The 14,094-nt window shown below is 41.6% G+C and overlaps 1 protein-coding gene across 4 annotated transcripts in view; it reads left to right on the top strand.

Moving 5' to 3' along the window:
• plxna1b (plexin A1b) overlaps positions 1 to 14,094 on the top strand; it is a 175,638-nt gene that overhangs the window by 72,580 nt on the left and 88,964 nt on the right. For all 4 annotated transcript variants that reach the window (XM_005731319.1, XM_013910375.1, XM_005731318.1 and 1 more), the window contains exon 4: positions 11,961 to 12,101. In XM_005731319.1, the coding sequence (XP_005731376.1) occupies positions 11,961 to 12,101 (141 nt within the window). The remainder of the gene's footprint in view (positions 1 to 11,960; positions 12,102 to 14,094) is intronic.

Genomic DNA, 14,094 nt, shown 5'->3' with positions numbered 1-14,094 from the left:
CCCCCCCCCCCCCCCCTCATATTCAGATAGAGAACAACATTTCCTCTCCCCTCTGTCCAGTCCAGTCCAGTCCAGTCGTTTGGCTCTTGAATCAGTCATGCTTGTTGTATTTGGTGGGCAGCAGCCAAGGCTTTCCCTATGGGCCATTACGGCACACTAGGAGTGCAGAATGGTCCAGCAGGGAGGGAGTTGGGGAAATTAATGGGAACAAAGCTATGAGATGGAGTGAGAAATAAAAATGTAAAGAGAGAAAGCTCTGAATGAACAACACAGAGATGAATCGGTGAAAGAAAAAGTGTTGAAAGGGTGTATTGGGAGGCACATTGCTCTGACTCTTGCTTGTGGCAGCCTTCCCAGTTCTTCTTGCATTCTCCTCCTTTAATTTCAGAGGTGAATTCCCAGCAGCAGGGCTAAACCCAAGCCAGGGACATTCTTCTCTGGCTTATCCCCAAACAAGAGTTGGTCATCTGGGGGAAAAGTGGGTGGCCTCACCTGGGAAAAGAGAAAAGAGAGATGATGGTATAAAAGCTGGTTGGGGAAAGTTAATGTTTCAGTTTGGTCTCACCATACTGCTGTGTCAGGCTTTGGGTTTCAGACACAACCCAATGTTGTCTTTGCTTGGGTGGAGAAAGAGCATGAGTTCCTTTCACTTAATGGAAACAGCAGTGCTAGAGAGGGCTGTGCGATTAAAATCTCATATCCCAATATAAGACATTTATCGTCCCGATAACGATGTATATCACAAAAATTTTACAATTTCAGCTAATTCTGTGAACCTCGGGCAAGTCGACTTGCGTGACGTGTTTTCAGCTGGGTGTCGTGTACCTGGAGTCGAGTGTTACATAAGTTGAAACGGCCTCAATTTTCTCTTAGAGTATTTATTACACGTTGTGCTGTGGGGAAAAGCCTGTTCTAAGCTTTAGTTTTTTAACACCTGACGGCTCTTTTTAGCTTCTCATGCGTAAACACTCTGCATTCTGTTTCACGTGATTCAGTTTATTTTGAAAAATCTGAACAGGATCTTCAGCTTGATTGTGAAAGGTTTGTGTGGAAAATAAACATGCGGACGGCAGAGCCATGCGATCGTTTTACTGTCGTTGATGCTAAGGACAACGCATAAAAACAATGGCTTGTCCGTCTGTAGTGTGGCTATATTAAATATAAGAGGAAGAGAGAACTTCGGGAAATTATACAATGACCATTAAAACAATGAAAATAAAATATTGCCGTAAACAGTTGATTTTGCAAACGATAGCGTAAAATACAACAATAGACATTTTCATATCGTCATCCGATGCATATCGTTATATCGAACAGTCCTAGTGCTAGATCACTTAAAAATACAAAAAAACTAACTCTGCCATATATGTGCTTTCAAAAATCCAGTTCTTTAAATTTACTCATTGCCAAGTAAATACTTCATCACATCTTCATTTTGAAACTATTAAAACACCGTTCTTCCCATCCAGACTCTGCAGAAATAACTTTAATCTCATCCATCACAAATTCTCCATCCAACATTCAGGATAAACAGTTATCCTGCTGCCAAGATCAACAGGGTTCCTCCTGCTGGACAAACAATAACACAGTTCAACTGTGTCAAGCTAATGGCAGAAATCCCACCAGACCTACAGATCATTTACCACATCACCTGTAAACTCAAAAGTAAGAACATTCAGACATGGCAGGCAGACACGCACGCACGCACGCACACACACGCGCGCGCAGACACGCGCGCGCAGACACACACACGCGCGCGCAGACACACATTCTTTTCTCGTTCTGTGTTCCTCCTTCAGCTGATTGTTTTGAGGTTGCCATGCCAATGTCTTTGCAGTTATTCCCTGACATATGGAGTGTTGGTAGATGATGATTTTAAAAAAGGGGGAAGCCCGGCTGTGAGTGTAAATGTGCACAGAGGTGTTTTTACATACACAGAGGCATTACCATGCTCACGAGCACTCACTGGCACATGTACAGAGAGGCTGATAGGTTGGTGTGCAATAGAAGATTGTATTGAAGTGTAGGATTAGGGCGGCCACGTCAGGAATGTGCCTCCTCCTCTCATACAGAAACCAGCACACGCAGCACAAACAGAACTATTTCTTAACCTAACACACTGTTCATTCTCCAAAGTTTGCACTTTTGACCACCTCATACAGCAGAATAGGCACCGGCAAAAACCTGTGGTGGAGTAACTATCACAACGTGATTTGGGTGTTTAAATATTATTCAACGGTTAATGTTTGAAGGCCTTGTCACCTCTGTGTTTATTGGAATTGGTTCATTTCATTGTTGTTGCAACAGCTTATGGATTTCCCCACAGGGCAACAAGTTTTTTCCCCTCAGTTTCAACTTTGGTGAACTTTCAGATTCAGTTTTGCTGACAAATGGCAAGATGTCTTGATGGTGCTGACCTTTGGAAAAAGAGCGAGCCCTAAGTGCAGAAAGTTAACTTGGATTAACACGGAAAATGTCAAACAATTGCTGTCTTCAGTTTATTTAATGTGATGTTTTACTTCTTTTTTTGGCCATTGTGTATATTTGGGATTGTCAGAAGGCTTTAAACACCTGTTAGCGTGATACTCGTCTGACATTTTCTAGACTAAACAAGAGAAGAAAAAAAACAAAAAAGAGCAAGAAAAGAGAGAAAGGATGGTTAAGATGAAAGTGTGTGTGTGTGTGTGTGTGTTATGGTTAAGTCTATCTTACATTACACTTACAGGACAACACTATGAAAAGTCTACCACGCTAGCACCCTGCAACTCACTGATTAAGCCCACATACATACACATGGGCGACCACGGCTGTAAATCACTGCAAACCACGCGGTAAAGCTCATTTTAAACACCATCTGCATTCCTCATCCTTTATAGCTGCCAGACTTTATTCGTGTATGTGTGTGTTCTGTCGCTGCTTTTCTCTGCCCTCCAAATCTCCTCTCATTTAAGCCACCAAGCTTCCTATTGTTACCAGTAACTTTGCTCCTAATTTAAAACATCTTCTCTGTCGCCAGCTGACAGTGCTGTGGTTTCACTGGTTTGTGCCATTTAGTGCCCTGCGCACATTTAGACTTTGTTTATGTCATCTTCTCCCAGTCTTTTCTTGCTCGCTCTTTACTTGTTATGGGCGTTTGCAATGTTTGAGAGCCAAATAAGAGTTTAACTTTTCTGTGTTTTGAATAAAAGCAAAAGAGGAATATGCTGTTGAGAGAAAGGCCTTTAAAAAAAGAAGAAAAAAGTCAGGATTAAGGGAAGTAGAGAAGTGTCTAAACACAAAAGAGAAGAGGGGGAAAAAGATTATAGTGAAGAAAGTACTCCTCCCAGAGGAACTTTTAGGTAGGGGTAAAATAAAATGAACAGAGCGGGAGAGAAATAAATGAAAGGGGCTGTGGAGAGGAAGGCATTTGTGGCCAGGAATGGTTTGGCACACATTACACTGAGGTGTAGTTTTGGCGTGGCTCCCATTAGCCTCTTGTGTTACATCCATTACAAAAATCTGCACGCGCACACACACACACACGTGCAAGCACACACTCTTACATGGCAGCACAGTCAAAACAGACCCACATCTTAACCACCATAGAATTTCCTTGCCATAATTCTGGTCCTACCCAGAAAAGATGGAAATCACTCATCTCTCTCTCTTTCTTCCTCTCTCTCCCTAAAAGATGTTATTAGAGGCACCAGTGGCCATGTAATCACTTTGGCTCTCCCACAGGAAGAGACACACACACACACATGCATGCACACACACCTACCTTAGTAATTACAGCTGAAGATGAGGTCCTATTCACTGTAATCCTAGTGAATGGCTGATATAGTTAATAAATGGTGGGTCAAGCGGTGCTGCATAGTGTCACATCAGAGTGGGGGTGTGTGTATTATTTTTTTTGTGCGTTTTCTCCAGCTATTAATTGATGCCTTATTATTGTGACTGATGTTGATTAACTCTGTGCACACAATTGCACACTTTGCTTGTATTCACTGCACGCAAGCACTCAGCTACACATGCAAATTGATAGACTGCCTCACTTAGTTTGTATGCACATACACTTTCTTTCATACAAACACAACCTTCCACATTCCTACGCACACACACAATACAAACACAGTTGTTCAGCTGATCTCTTCCTGTGTTTGTATGTGGTTCACTGCCCTCTTCAAAGCCACATGCACACCCCCCACACCCGGTTGCATTAAGCACTCTTCCCGATCTTTGTGTACTTTCCCACCTTCCTATGTCTGATAAGTCTGGAGGCTAGCAGCTTGTTAGCAGAGCTCCTCACAGTTTCTCAGTGGCTTCGAGGCTTCGCAGTCATCCGGAGATGCCAATGTCACTTCAGGAATCCTATAACATGTTGCCATTCTTGCTTGAACACACCCGTAAACATATCAATATTAAATCTCGACTTAAGTCTAGGCACTTTGTCTTTAACGTAAACATCCTCTCAGCAGTCTTTGATGTAAATGTGTAATATTGTTTTGGTTGAGATATCCCATAAGGGATTTGTGTTTCTCCTCAATGTAAGAGGAGGTCTTTTCTCATTTGAATGGCGACACTAAAAAGGCATTCAATTGGAAAGCTCTATCTTCGAGTCTCATCTTATTGTATATGATAATGTTGTGGTGCAATTTCTTCCCCCGTTTGCAAGACAGCTGATAAAATCAGTCATAGTAAAGCACCTCTCTAGATGCAGGGCTTCTCACGCTCTCAGCCTTGTGTGCGTATGTATGTGTGCGCGCGCGTGGAGATGCAGATGATTGAGTTAGTGTGATTTAGTGATGGTTGGAAGATGAAATGCTGCCGCTGTGCCGTGTCTAGCAACTCGCTACACACACTTATCTGACGACTGTTAGCTAAAGGCATTTAATTCAGAGGGTGAAAAGAGGAAGAAAGGAGACGGTATGAAGAAGGAAAGATGAAATGGGAGTAAGAATGCGTGATAGATGAATTAAGAAAAAGGAGAGCAATGTATTGGCAGAGAAGTAAAGGATATAACAATGACTAGGGCTTTTAATTTCAGCAAGCGTGAGGATTAAAAGGCATCAACAATGATGAATAGCTTTAATTTGCTCTTAAAGCAGCTCACTTTCTATCTCCATGTCCTACCTTCATGTTATTGTATGCACACATGTGCTCTAGGAGAGAGATACCACATGTGGCTTGGACGTTTTGTTCCTTTTCTTTTTTCCTTTTGTGTTTTCTCCCCTCCTCTTCCTCCATAGCCTGTTACATGTTTCTGCAGCTGTAGATGTGTGTGTGCACACGTGTGCGAGTGTGTGACCTTTTGGGGAGTACTGCTGGTGAAAGGCCACTGGCTCACACATGAATAACCATGGTGTAGACATGTGGACGAATACCAAAGACGGTTGATAAGATTTGGCAAAGCAAGTAACCTGATATGACAGAATCAGATTGCAGAGCTACATATTTGACTTCATCGACTGTAAAGCGTGAGCTTCAGTATCCTTGATGGAACGTGTCAGGTGCAGCTTAGAAAAAACAAAAACACAAGTGCTGTGGTGTAAGATCATAAATGTACAAAAAAACATTAAAAAAGCTTAAAATAACTCTGTTTTTCGTTCAAGTTGGAACAGTGATAGACAAGCGCTTGAAATACCCAGAATTCTTTGTGCTTCTAAGTAAAAGGAGATTTGACGATGTGTGATTTATTGTTGCTAACAAGGTTCCAAAGTATAGAATTTCATTTGAGTTATTTTGAGGTCTGTTAAAAACAAAATGTGTGAAAGATTTTGTTCCCAGACTGCTGTGCCTATTGTCCCCCCCCACAAAATGTAAAATGTAGGATTTGTAAATATAAACTGATCATACAGTTAGTGGTTTTTCTAGGGAGAAGGCAAGACGTCATGGCATGCAACTGAGTGAAAACGCCTACACAGATCTGCCATCTGGGGTTTAAAGTTAATTGCTTTATGTGAGGGATAGTCCGTTCAACTAGTGTTCTGGCTGATATTTGACAACATAATAGCCCACATAGTATAGATTTTAAAACTTTTTACATAATAAACATCTAGCACTGTGTACTCGCTCACAAATGTGGCCATGAAAAATCTAGTCTGGGACTTTTTAAATGGAAATCGAAACTGGGTAGGAAACCTGTGCTAGGGTGTGGTGGTGTGTGGAAGAATTGCTGGCGTACTAGTGAAGTGTGGGAGTGTGTGTTTTTGTCTGGGAGCTGCAGCTAGTTATTGCATTTTTGACGCACACTGCCTTCGTTGCCTTTTCTTTCCCTTAATCTAGGTTGTTAAGCCTTTTGGGTGCTCGTACTGTCTATCTATATAAATAAACCTACATGAATAAGTAATATCCAGAAGCGAGTAAGACTTCCTTTTACTAACTCTCCCGCAAATACAAATAACATTGTTTAATCATTCTGCACCAATAAAGCTTCTTTTTGAATAAAAACCCATGTTTGTGTCTGCTCTCCCTCCCAGACCTTAAAATAAGCCGTTCCAGACATACAGTGTTATGATAGCAGACACACAGAGCTCGTGTGTGTCTGTACATGTGTTTGAGGGTACACCACCTCCATCATTGTCACCATAGCTCTTTGTCTGTCTTGGCTCTCTTAAAGAAAAGGCTGTTTGGTATGACTGTCTGACCCACATATGGTAAAGGTTTGCTCAGGGCTCCTATGTGTGTTGGCTGCCTATGGTGTGTATGTATATGTGTGTGTCTGTGTGTGGTGAAGTGGGATTTGTCCCATAGAAGCATCAGGGCCATCAGTCACTCATGTGTGATGTTCCATCTGCTCCCAGCTTCATACTACTTCACAGTCAGCCATACACACATAACTAAATCTCCAGAAGGGTTTTGTTTTATTTTATTTTTTGGGGGAAGATAAAACTGTTTATTCCATTGAAACCATTTGTACACACTGAATGGATGCTCTGTTTTCTCTAACAATGCATGGTAACTAAAATACAATAGAGTGTACTGCTTCCCAGTAACCCAGTATAGATGTTTTTGTTTTGAGTGTACAGTTTAGAGGGTCCAGTGCTTCCTTAGGGCCAACATCCTCCTGCTGTTTCTGAAACAGAAAACAATGCAATAGTCCATTAAACACACATGCACACAGACACACACGCATCAAGGAGTAAATTGTGTGTTTTCTGATGACTGCTGCCACTCGAGAACAACAGATATATTTGTTTTGTGTCGTGCTGCGCTCAAGTTCTGCCAAGCTCACTACGCGATAGGAAGTGAGTGATTTCAGGTCTTTATCTGAAAGCCCCGACTCGGAGAAACAAAAGTGCTGAAAGAAGGGAAAAAGGTTTGAGAGGTGTTTGCAAGAAGCGGGCATTAGGTTACTCTAGTGTCCAGTAAATTGTGGTTGGGCTATTGTATTAGTTAATTTGGCTGAGTGGGAAATTAAATGAGGCACAGTTGCTTTGTATTGTGTGGTAGGGTAGGCTGTAAAATGAGCTTGCTAGCCAAGAATACAGAATCACTGAGGTGCACAAGTCTCTTGTTTGCTCTTCAACCTCTTTATCATACCCCTACTGTCCAGGGATTGTGGGTGCATACCAATCTTTTGTTCGGTTCCTCACCCATTTAACACTTTCTTTCATTTCCCTTTGTTCTGTAGAGGGCCTACTTCGGTGGGGCCCCATAAACACACACATGCACATTCACTTGGGGGCCCACATCACATCAAAGTCAGGAATGTGGGGCTTGCAGCCATTATGTATGAATGCATGGACCTAGTTATGCCAAGTTTACCCTTCTTTAGATGTGGTGTCTGTGGCGGTGTGGTTTGTGTGCAGCTTCATGCTATTAGTGAGCCAAGCTTTATGTTCACTCACTTCTCCGAATCTGCTCTGAAATGTCAAAGCCATTATCCAGAGTCCGTGGTCTTGCTGAAGTGTTACAACTCTCAGACAGACCTGGGAACACCTGGACCAGTCTGTTTAGTTCCACTCCTTGTGATGCTAATTACAGTCTTGAGGCATTTGATGTCCTTTTTTGCCTTCTTTTTAAGTGATTTCCCTCTCACTTGTAGTCAGACTTAATACTTAAATCGACAGTTTAAGACAGATGCTTATATGAAAATTTGTGCCTCTTCTCCTCCACCCATCTTTACTCCCCTGTTTCCTGCAGCCTTTCTGAGTCTCTTTCTGCATTTTATTCTGTACACAATAGAAGGCATCTTATGGTGTCTGCCTCTTTCTGAATCTTTACATCTCTTATGTACACTAGCTTCATCAGTTGTCACTTGAGCCAATGACAGGCATCATTCTCACTGACGTGCTACTGTCTTATCATCCAGCTTCTTTACCCTCATACCCCCACCTTCCTTATCACCAGCTAGCTATCCCATGTATCTATCAGAGCAAACCAGGCCTGCCTGGCACAGATAAACCCAGCATTAGGGGCTTTTGGATGGATTTGCAGGTTGAGAGAGATGTTAATGATCATAGAACAGGAAAAAAATGGATATTAGATGTTGCAGGATGATGAGATAGGTGGTTGTTTGGAATGTTTCAGTATGGAGCTGGTAAATTGTTGGTTTATTTGGTTACAATCGCATCTTCTGATACAGGGATTATGCATGGTTTTTGAATATCAAGCGACACGTTGCCAGAGGGAGAAGTATCAGTGTTGTAAAAATAGTTTTTGGGGAAGGTTAGAAATTTATGGATACACTAGACGTTTAAGTTGTCTCTTATTTAATGTTTTAAATATTAGAATTCAGATTTGTTTTCTGTGTTGTAAAACCACTGTTTTCCTTTTTTTTTTCTTTCTTCCTCATGACACAGATGTAGTAAAAACATCTTCTCTTCACTTCTATGTATTCTCAATTATTTTAGCTGACAAAACATTATCACTACAGGAAGGAATGCCTATTTTGGTCATGGAGGTACTCTGAATAGCACTTAAGAAAGTTATGAAATGTCAGGTTATAGACTGTTTACGTCAGAACCACAGAAAGACAAAGACTAAGGTTCATTTCCAGCAGCGTTTGTGCCGCATCATTTCCTCTCTCTACTGTCTCCTCTTACTGCTTTCCCTCACCTTTGCTTAAGACAGTGCCTTTAATGTGTTTAAAGTCTATTAACGTTACATTATACATGTAGAGAGTAGAGATGGGGCTTGTTTTGAAAATACAAGCACAGCATCATTCTGTAGATTCATCCATCAAGGACTTAATGGTAAGCTAAGCAATACAGAGGACACAATCAGACAGCAACAGCTTCCCGCTTGATTACTGACAATTGCATTGATTTCTTAACTTAGCTTATAGGCACACACAAAGAGCTGTGCATGCAAGCTGATGCAAACATAAATCTGTGATTTTTATATATGTGTGAGAAAACATCTTTACATGTTATCACTCTACAAATGCTTGTAGATCAATTGAAAATCAAGCCGTATGCACGCTGGCGTTGAGCTTGGACACCCACACAGGAATCTTCACACGTATTTGTACACACTTAGCCCTTGTATTAGCTTTAAACCCTTCTAAATGCACAGACCCTGCCATGTTAACCTTGTTATTAGAGCGTAACCTCGAATTCCAGACATAGCAGCTCAGTTTGATTGAATTAGATCTTCTTTAAGTATCCCATCCATCTATCCATTCCTCCATCCATCTGTTCAGCTTATATATTCCATAGTCTTTTGTTCTCTTCCTGTAACTCTGGGCAGCCTCGCACTCTGCACTTGTGGAATGAATTGATTTGAAATGATTTATTACCTGTTTTTTTTTTCTCTCTCTCCCCCCGCAGGTCACCCACTCTCACTCACCCACTCTTCTGTTTTCTATCTTTCTCACCGTTGTTTCTCTCTGCACACTACTTTTTTTTTTTAAATGTTAGCACTGTAGATGAACTGCATCCTGAGAGGGGGGGAAACCTGAGCAGAACAAAGATGAGGGGGGAAAAGGTGTTATTTGTCAGATTCAATGTTTCAGTCCCTGTTTCTAAGCTGATATTAAAACCAGCAAAGAGACTGGTTTTAACTTGGGGATTTTGCAGGCTGGATTTTGCACAGACTGACAAGCAGATGGATGCAAACAGAAGATAGGAAGGCTGTCAGAAAGACAGACGTACATTCTCTGTGGTATATTGCATTTGTGTGTGCAAAACCAGTGTAGGCTCAGACTGGTCATTAGCCAGTGAACTGGACTTGGGTGCTGGATCCAGAGATAGATATGGCTGCCAATGGAAATGTCTCATTTTTTTTAAGGGAGTGGGAAAAAATGATACATAGAGGCCACAGAACAAAAGCTATTCTTTCACCTCTGTGTGCATCAGCAGCTGTTTTTCTTTATTCTGGTTGTCTGCACTTAAAAATTGTGTTGCCTTATGTGCTGGTATGTGTGTTTGTGTGCGTGTGCAAACTCGTCTAGATGCGAACCATCCGTGAATGAAATGTATCCTTTGTTTACGGGCCTATTATCTAGATAATAACATCCATATTTCCTCTCATCTCCAGAGCTTTATCACAGCCTTATGAGCTCTTTCTTTCACTCGATCTCACTATCTCTCTCTCCCCTTCTCTTTGGCACACACACTCATACACACACGCGTACACGCACACAGCAGAGAGCGATAATGGGATTGTTGCCCTTGGTTTCTTTTGGCAAAACTGTAAATAATTTTTTTTTCATCACAAAGTGTGTTCATTGTTCACCCACATGTTTCTTTTTCCTGTGTGTGTGCATATATATATCTCAATCAAACTAGTGCTTGCATATCTATCACTTGGTGTGTGGGTTGTCATCTTATCATTCTTTCATCTATCTGGATGTGAACCTATTTGTCAGTGTGTGAATTTAGTATCATTTTCCAGCTAGTCATTGCCTGCTGTCCTTCCCTTGTCACTGTGGGCTGATAGCAGTGCGAGTCGACAAAGCTCGGTAATGGAGAGCTGATACTTGCCCTCCCCCCCGCTGCTTTGTACTTTTCATTTGCTGCTGAGATGACTTTGGCTCACAGCCACACCAGCAAGCCAATCTCCTATCTTGTATCTGCTCCATTACTTTCCATATCTTGGCAAATTATTTGCCAAAACTCACAAAGAAAAATTTGAGCATCCGTTCACGTGCATGTTTGTGCACATGCTGACTTGCTTGCTCTGTATTATATTTGTCTACAGGTGCTTTGGGTGATCAGGTTGTTGTTCACATGCAGAGATGTGACTCACTGTTATGCTTTCTATCATTATACAGGACCACACTGTTTTCATACTTAACTTTTTTTATTTTTTGCTCATAATTTTTAAAGTTTATTCCTCCCAGGTGCTGAACAAAAGATGTCTATAGTCATGATAACAGCACCATCCTGTCAATATTGTTCCCTTCCATGCATCTACCTCTGTAATCACATCTGTGTTCGCAATAATTATACGAGACTCAATACTGCTATTAACACAACCTTTCAATTAAGCCTTTTACATAGCTCTGTAGAACAGGTGCTCTCAACCTTTTTCCAAAATTTTGATAATTTCATGCCTCCCACCTTATAATAACTACCACCTGTTACTGTTGAAGTGAAATCAGCTTATTTCACCAGCTGGAACAACATCCATAGACACTTTAGTGTGTTTGAACTTTGGTTTGTAGAAAAAAGTGCAGCTTGAGTGTATTTATTTATTTATTTATTTATTTATCATGGATATTTAAAGGGAGATGTGAAAATGAAGATAAATTTGTCACCATTTTATTTCCTTTATTTGTGCGGCAAATCTAGAGGAATTAAGCGTGTTTATTTTTATTGTGCATCAATGGTCCACTTGGATTAACGCTGCATCATTTCTCTACAAGCAACACGTTATTTTTATTTAGCTTCAAGGGTTTCTACTGTAAAAGCACAGGGTTTTTTAAGCAGCTGCTGTCTGATATTATTGCTGTATTCATGTACATCACTTTTCTGCATCATCTTTTTATTGTTTTCATATCCAAATGAGTTTTCCCGTGTGTTTCTTTTTTGCAGATCTTGGTTAACTCCATAAACGCCAGCCGTCCAGCAGTGCTATATGAGAAGGTGACCGTAAGTGAAGGAGGAAGTCCCTTACTGAGAGACATGCTGTTCAGCCCAGACCAGCAGTACATCTACACTTTGACTGACAGACAGGTGAGTTCATGTCCAACAAATACACTAGGACACACATTCAGTCCCAGCAGACATGTTGCCATTGCAATACTTTTTCGACATAGTGTCTGCTGGGACAACATACTTTTTAAAACTCTTACTTGTGATACATGTAAGAGTTTTTAGGATTCAAATTCTCCATATCCAGCACCTGACTATTCAGTATTTGCCAAAGGTACATACTCATAAATACTAACATTTATTTTTGTTGTGTTGCATGTTTGAATAGTTCCTGTAGAGCAGCCTGTTACTAAATGTCCAGAACACACTTCCCTTGTGCATATTTTGACATTCCTACCAACTCTACACTCATTCTCTGTACTCACACAAATCATCCCCACTGGATTTCATTGCACACCAACACACATTCACACCAGCTACAAACATCGCCACCATGATGGCTTGCTAATAAGCCAGACATTACATACATGGGGAGTGCAGGGAGAGTTATAGGTCAGATGGGGGGTGTGTGTGTGTGTGCGCGCACTCTTCTTCTGGTGAAGGCTTTCTCTAGTGTGATGGTGAGGAGAGGAAGGGGTTGGGGGGTTGGGGAGGAGGCAGACAGAGCATGTCGCATCTCTGCTGCTCCCCATTTCCAGCTGCTCCCTGGTTGTTGTTTTTTTTTTTTTTTTCCTTCTGTCTCATTAGTGTGGTGAGTGAAGGAAGCAAAACGAGAGGGAGGGGGAAAGAAAAAAAGGGGTTGTACATGATGGGAATATGTCTGTATTTAATAGACCTAAAATAGGCTGTCGAATTGAAAATGGGTGAGATGTATCTGAGGTCTGCTCTGTGAGAGGCTTTTTCAGAGGTGCTGATTCTGTAGGTGGCTTAAATCAAAGTCAGGCCATAAAATGGAAACATTCTTTGCCTGTTTGACACCCAGTGGGATCATCAATGGTCACTGTATAACCACTGCCATGGCTGGGGCTTGGTAGATAAATATTTTTAAATGCAGATTGTGCTATGAGTGTAACAGTATGTTATATCACAGCCCTGTGTGTCCTGGCTGAAGATACCTCTGTTCAAGCCAGATGACCTTTTGATGACATATATGAGGCTCCATCTGCACACACACACCCCATCATCACAATCATCCATCAGTTTGATAGCTGCTCGTCACCGAACCCAGCTGCACGCTGGGGCAAGATACAACACCAAGTTCGTCTACTTCAGGAAACTTAACTTATAGTCAAAGAAGTTCATTCCCATTAAATTGATTCACTCGGTGCAACACATACAGTATGGACATGTATACACACCTTGCACCCTATAGGAACATACCTATAGGGTTTCTGATTATAATCCTGACCATAGGAGCACAGAAGAAAGGAACATGAGCTGTGGGATGTGCTGCTCTTTTTAATGGTAACACACATATATTTTGAGGGGACACTTATTTTCAAGTTTCCCCAATCCAAGCACATGATTGGGGAAAGAAGTAACATAGTAGAAAACGCACACCAATGCACACACATACTAGAAGAACAAAGCACATGTCTAAGCAGCTAAGGGCATGAAGGGCACACACACAAAACCATAATGTTACTTATAGGCGCTAGTACCCAGAACATATGCTCGATTACACACACTTTATGTACACACACAGTCTTGTAAACAAGTGTGTGTGTGTGTGTGTGTGTGTGTGTGTGTGTGTGTGTGTGCACGCATACACACAGAGAGCTTCATCTCCCTGTGCGTTTGATCCCCATTAATGGATAGCAGGCCTGGGTTAAGCAGAATGGGGGTCTGTGGCTTCCAGACCTTATAGCTAAAACCCCTATCCAGCGCTAATGACTGGAGGGGGCAATTGCCTTCTCTCACCCTCCATCCTACCCTCATCTTTATCCTCTGCCCTCCATCTATCCCACCATGCCCCCACCACTACATTTTTTCTTTAAATCCTCACTTTTGCTGCCACACACACACACACACACACACACACACACACACACACACACACACACACACACACACA

Source organism: Pundamilia nyererei, unplaced genomic scaffold (assembly GCF_000239375.1).
Source record: "Pundamilia nyererei isolate P.nyererei 1_Seehausen unplaced genomic scaffold, PunNye1.0 scaffold00042, whole genome shotgun sequence".
NCBI lineage: Eukaryota > Metazoa > Chordata > Actinopteri > Cichliformes > Cichlidae > Pundamilia > Pundamilia nyererei.
This window is presented reverse-complemented; position numbering and strand designations above follow the sequence as displayed.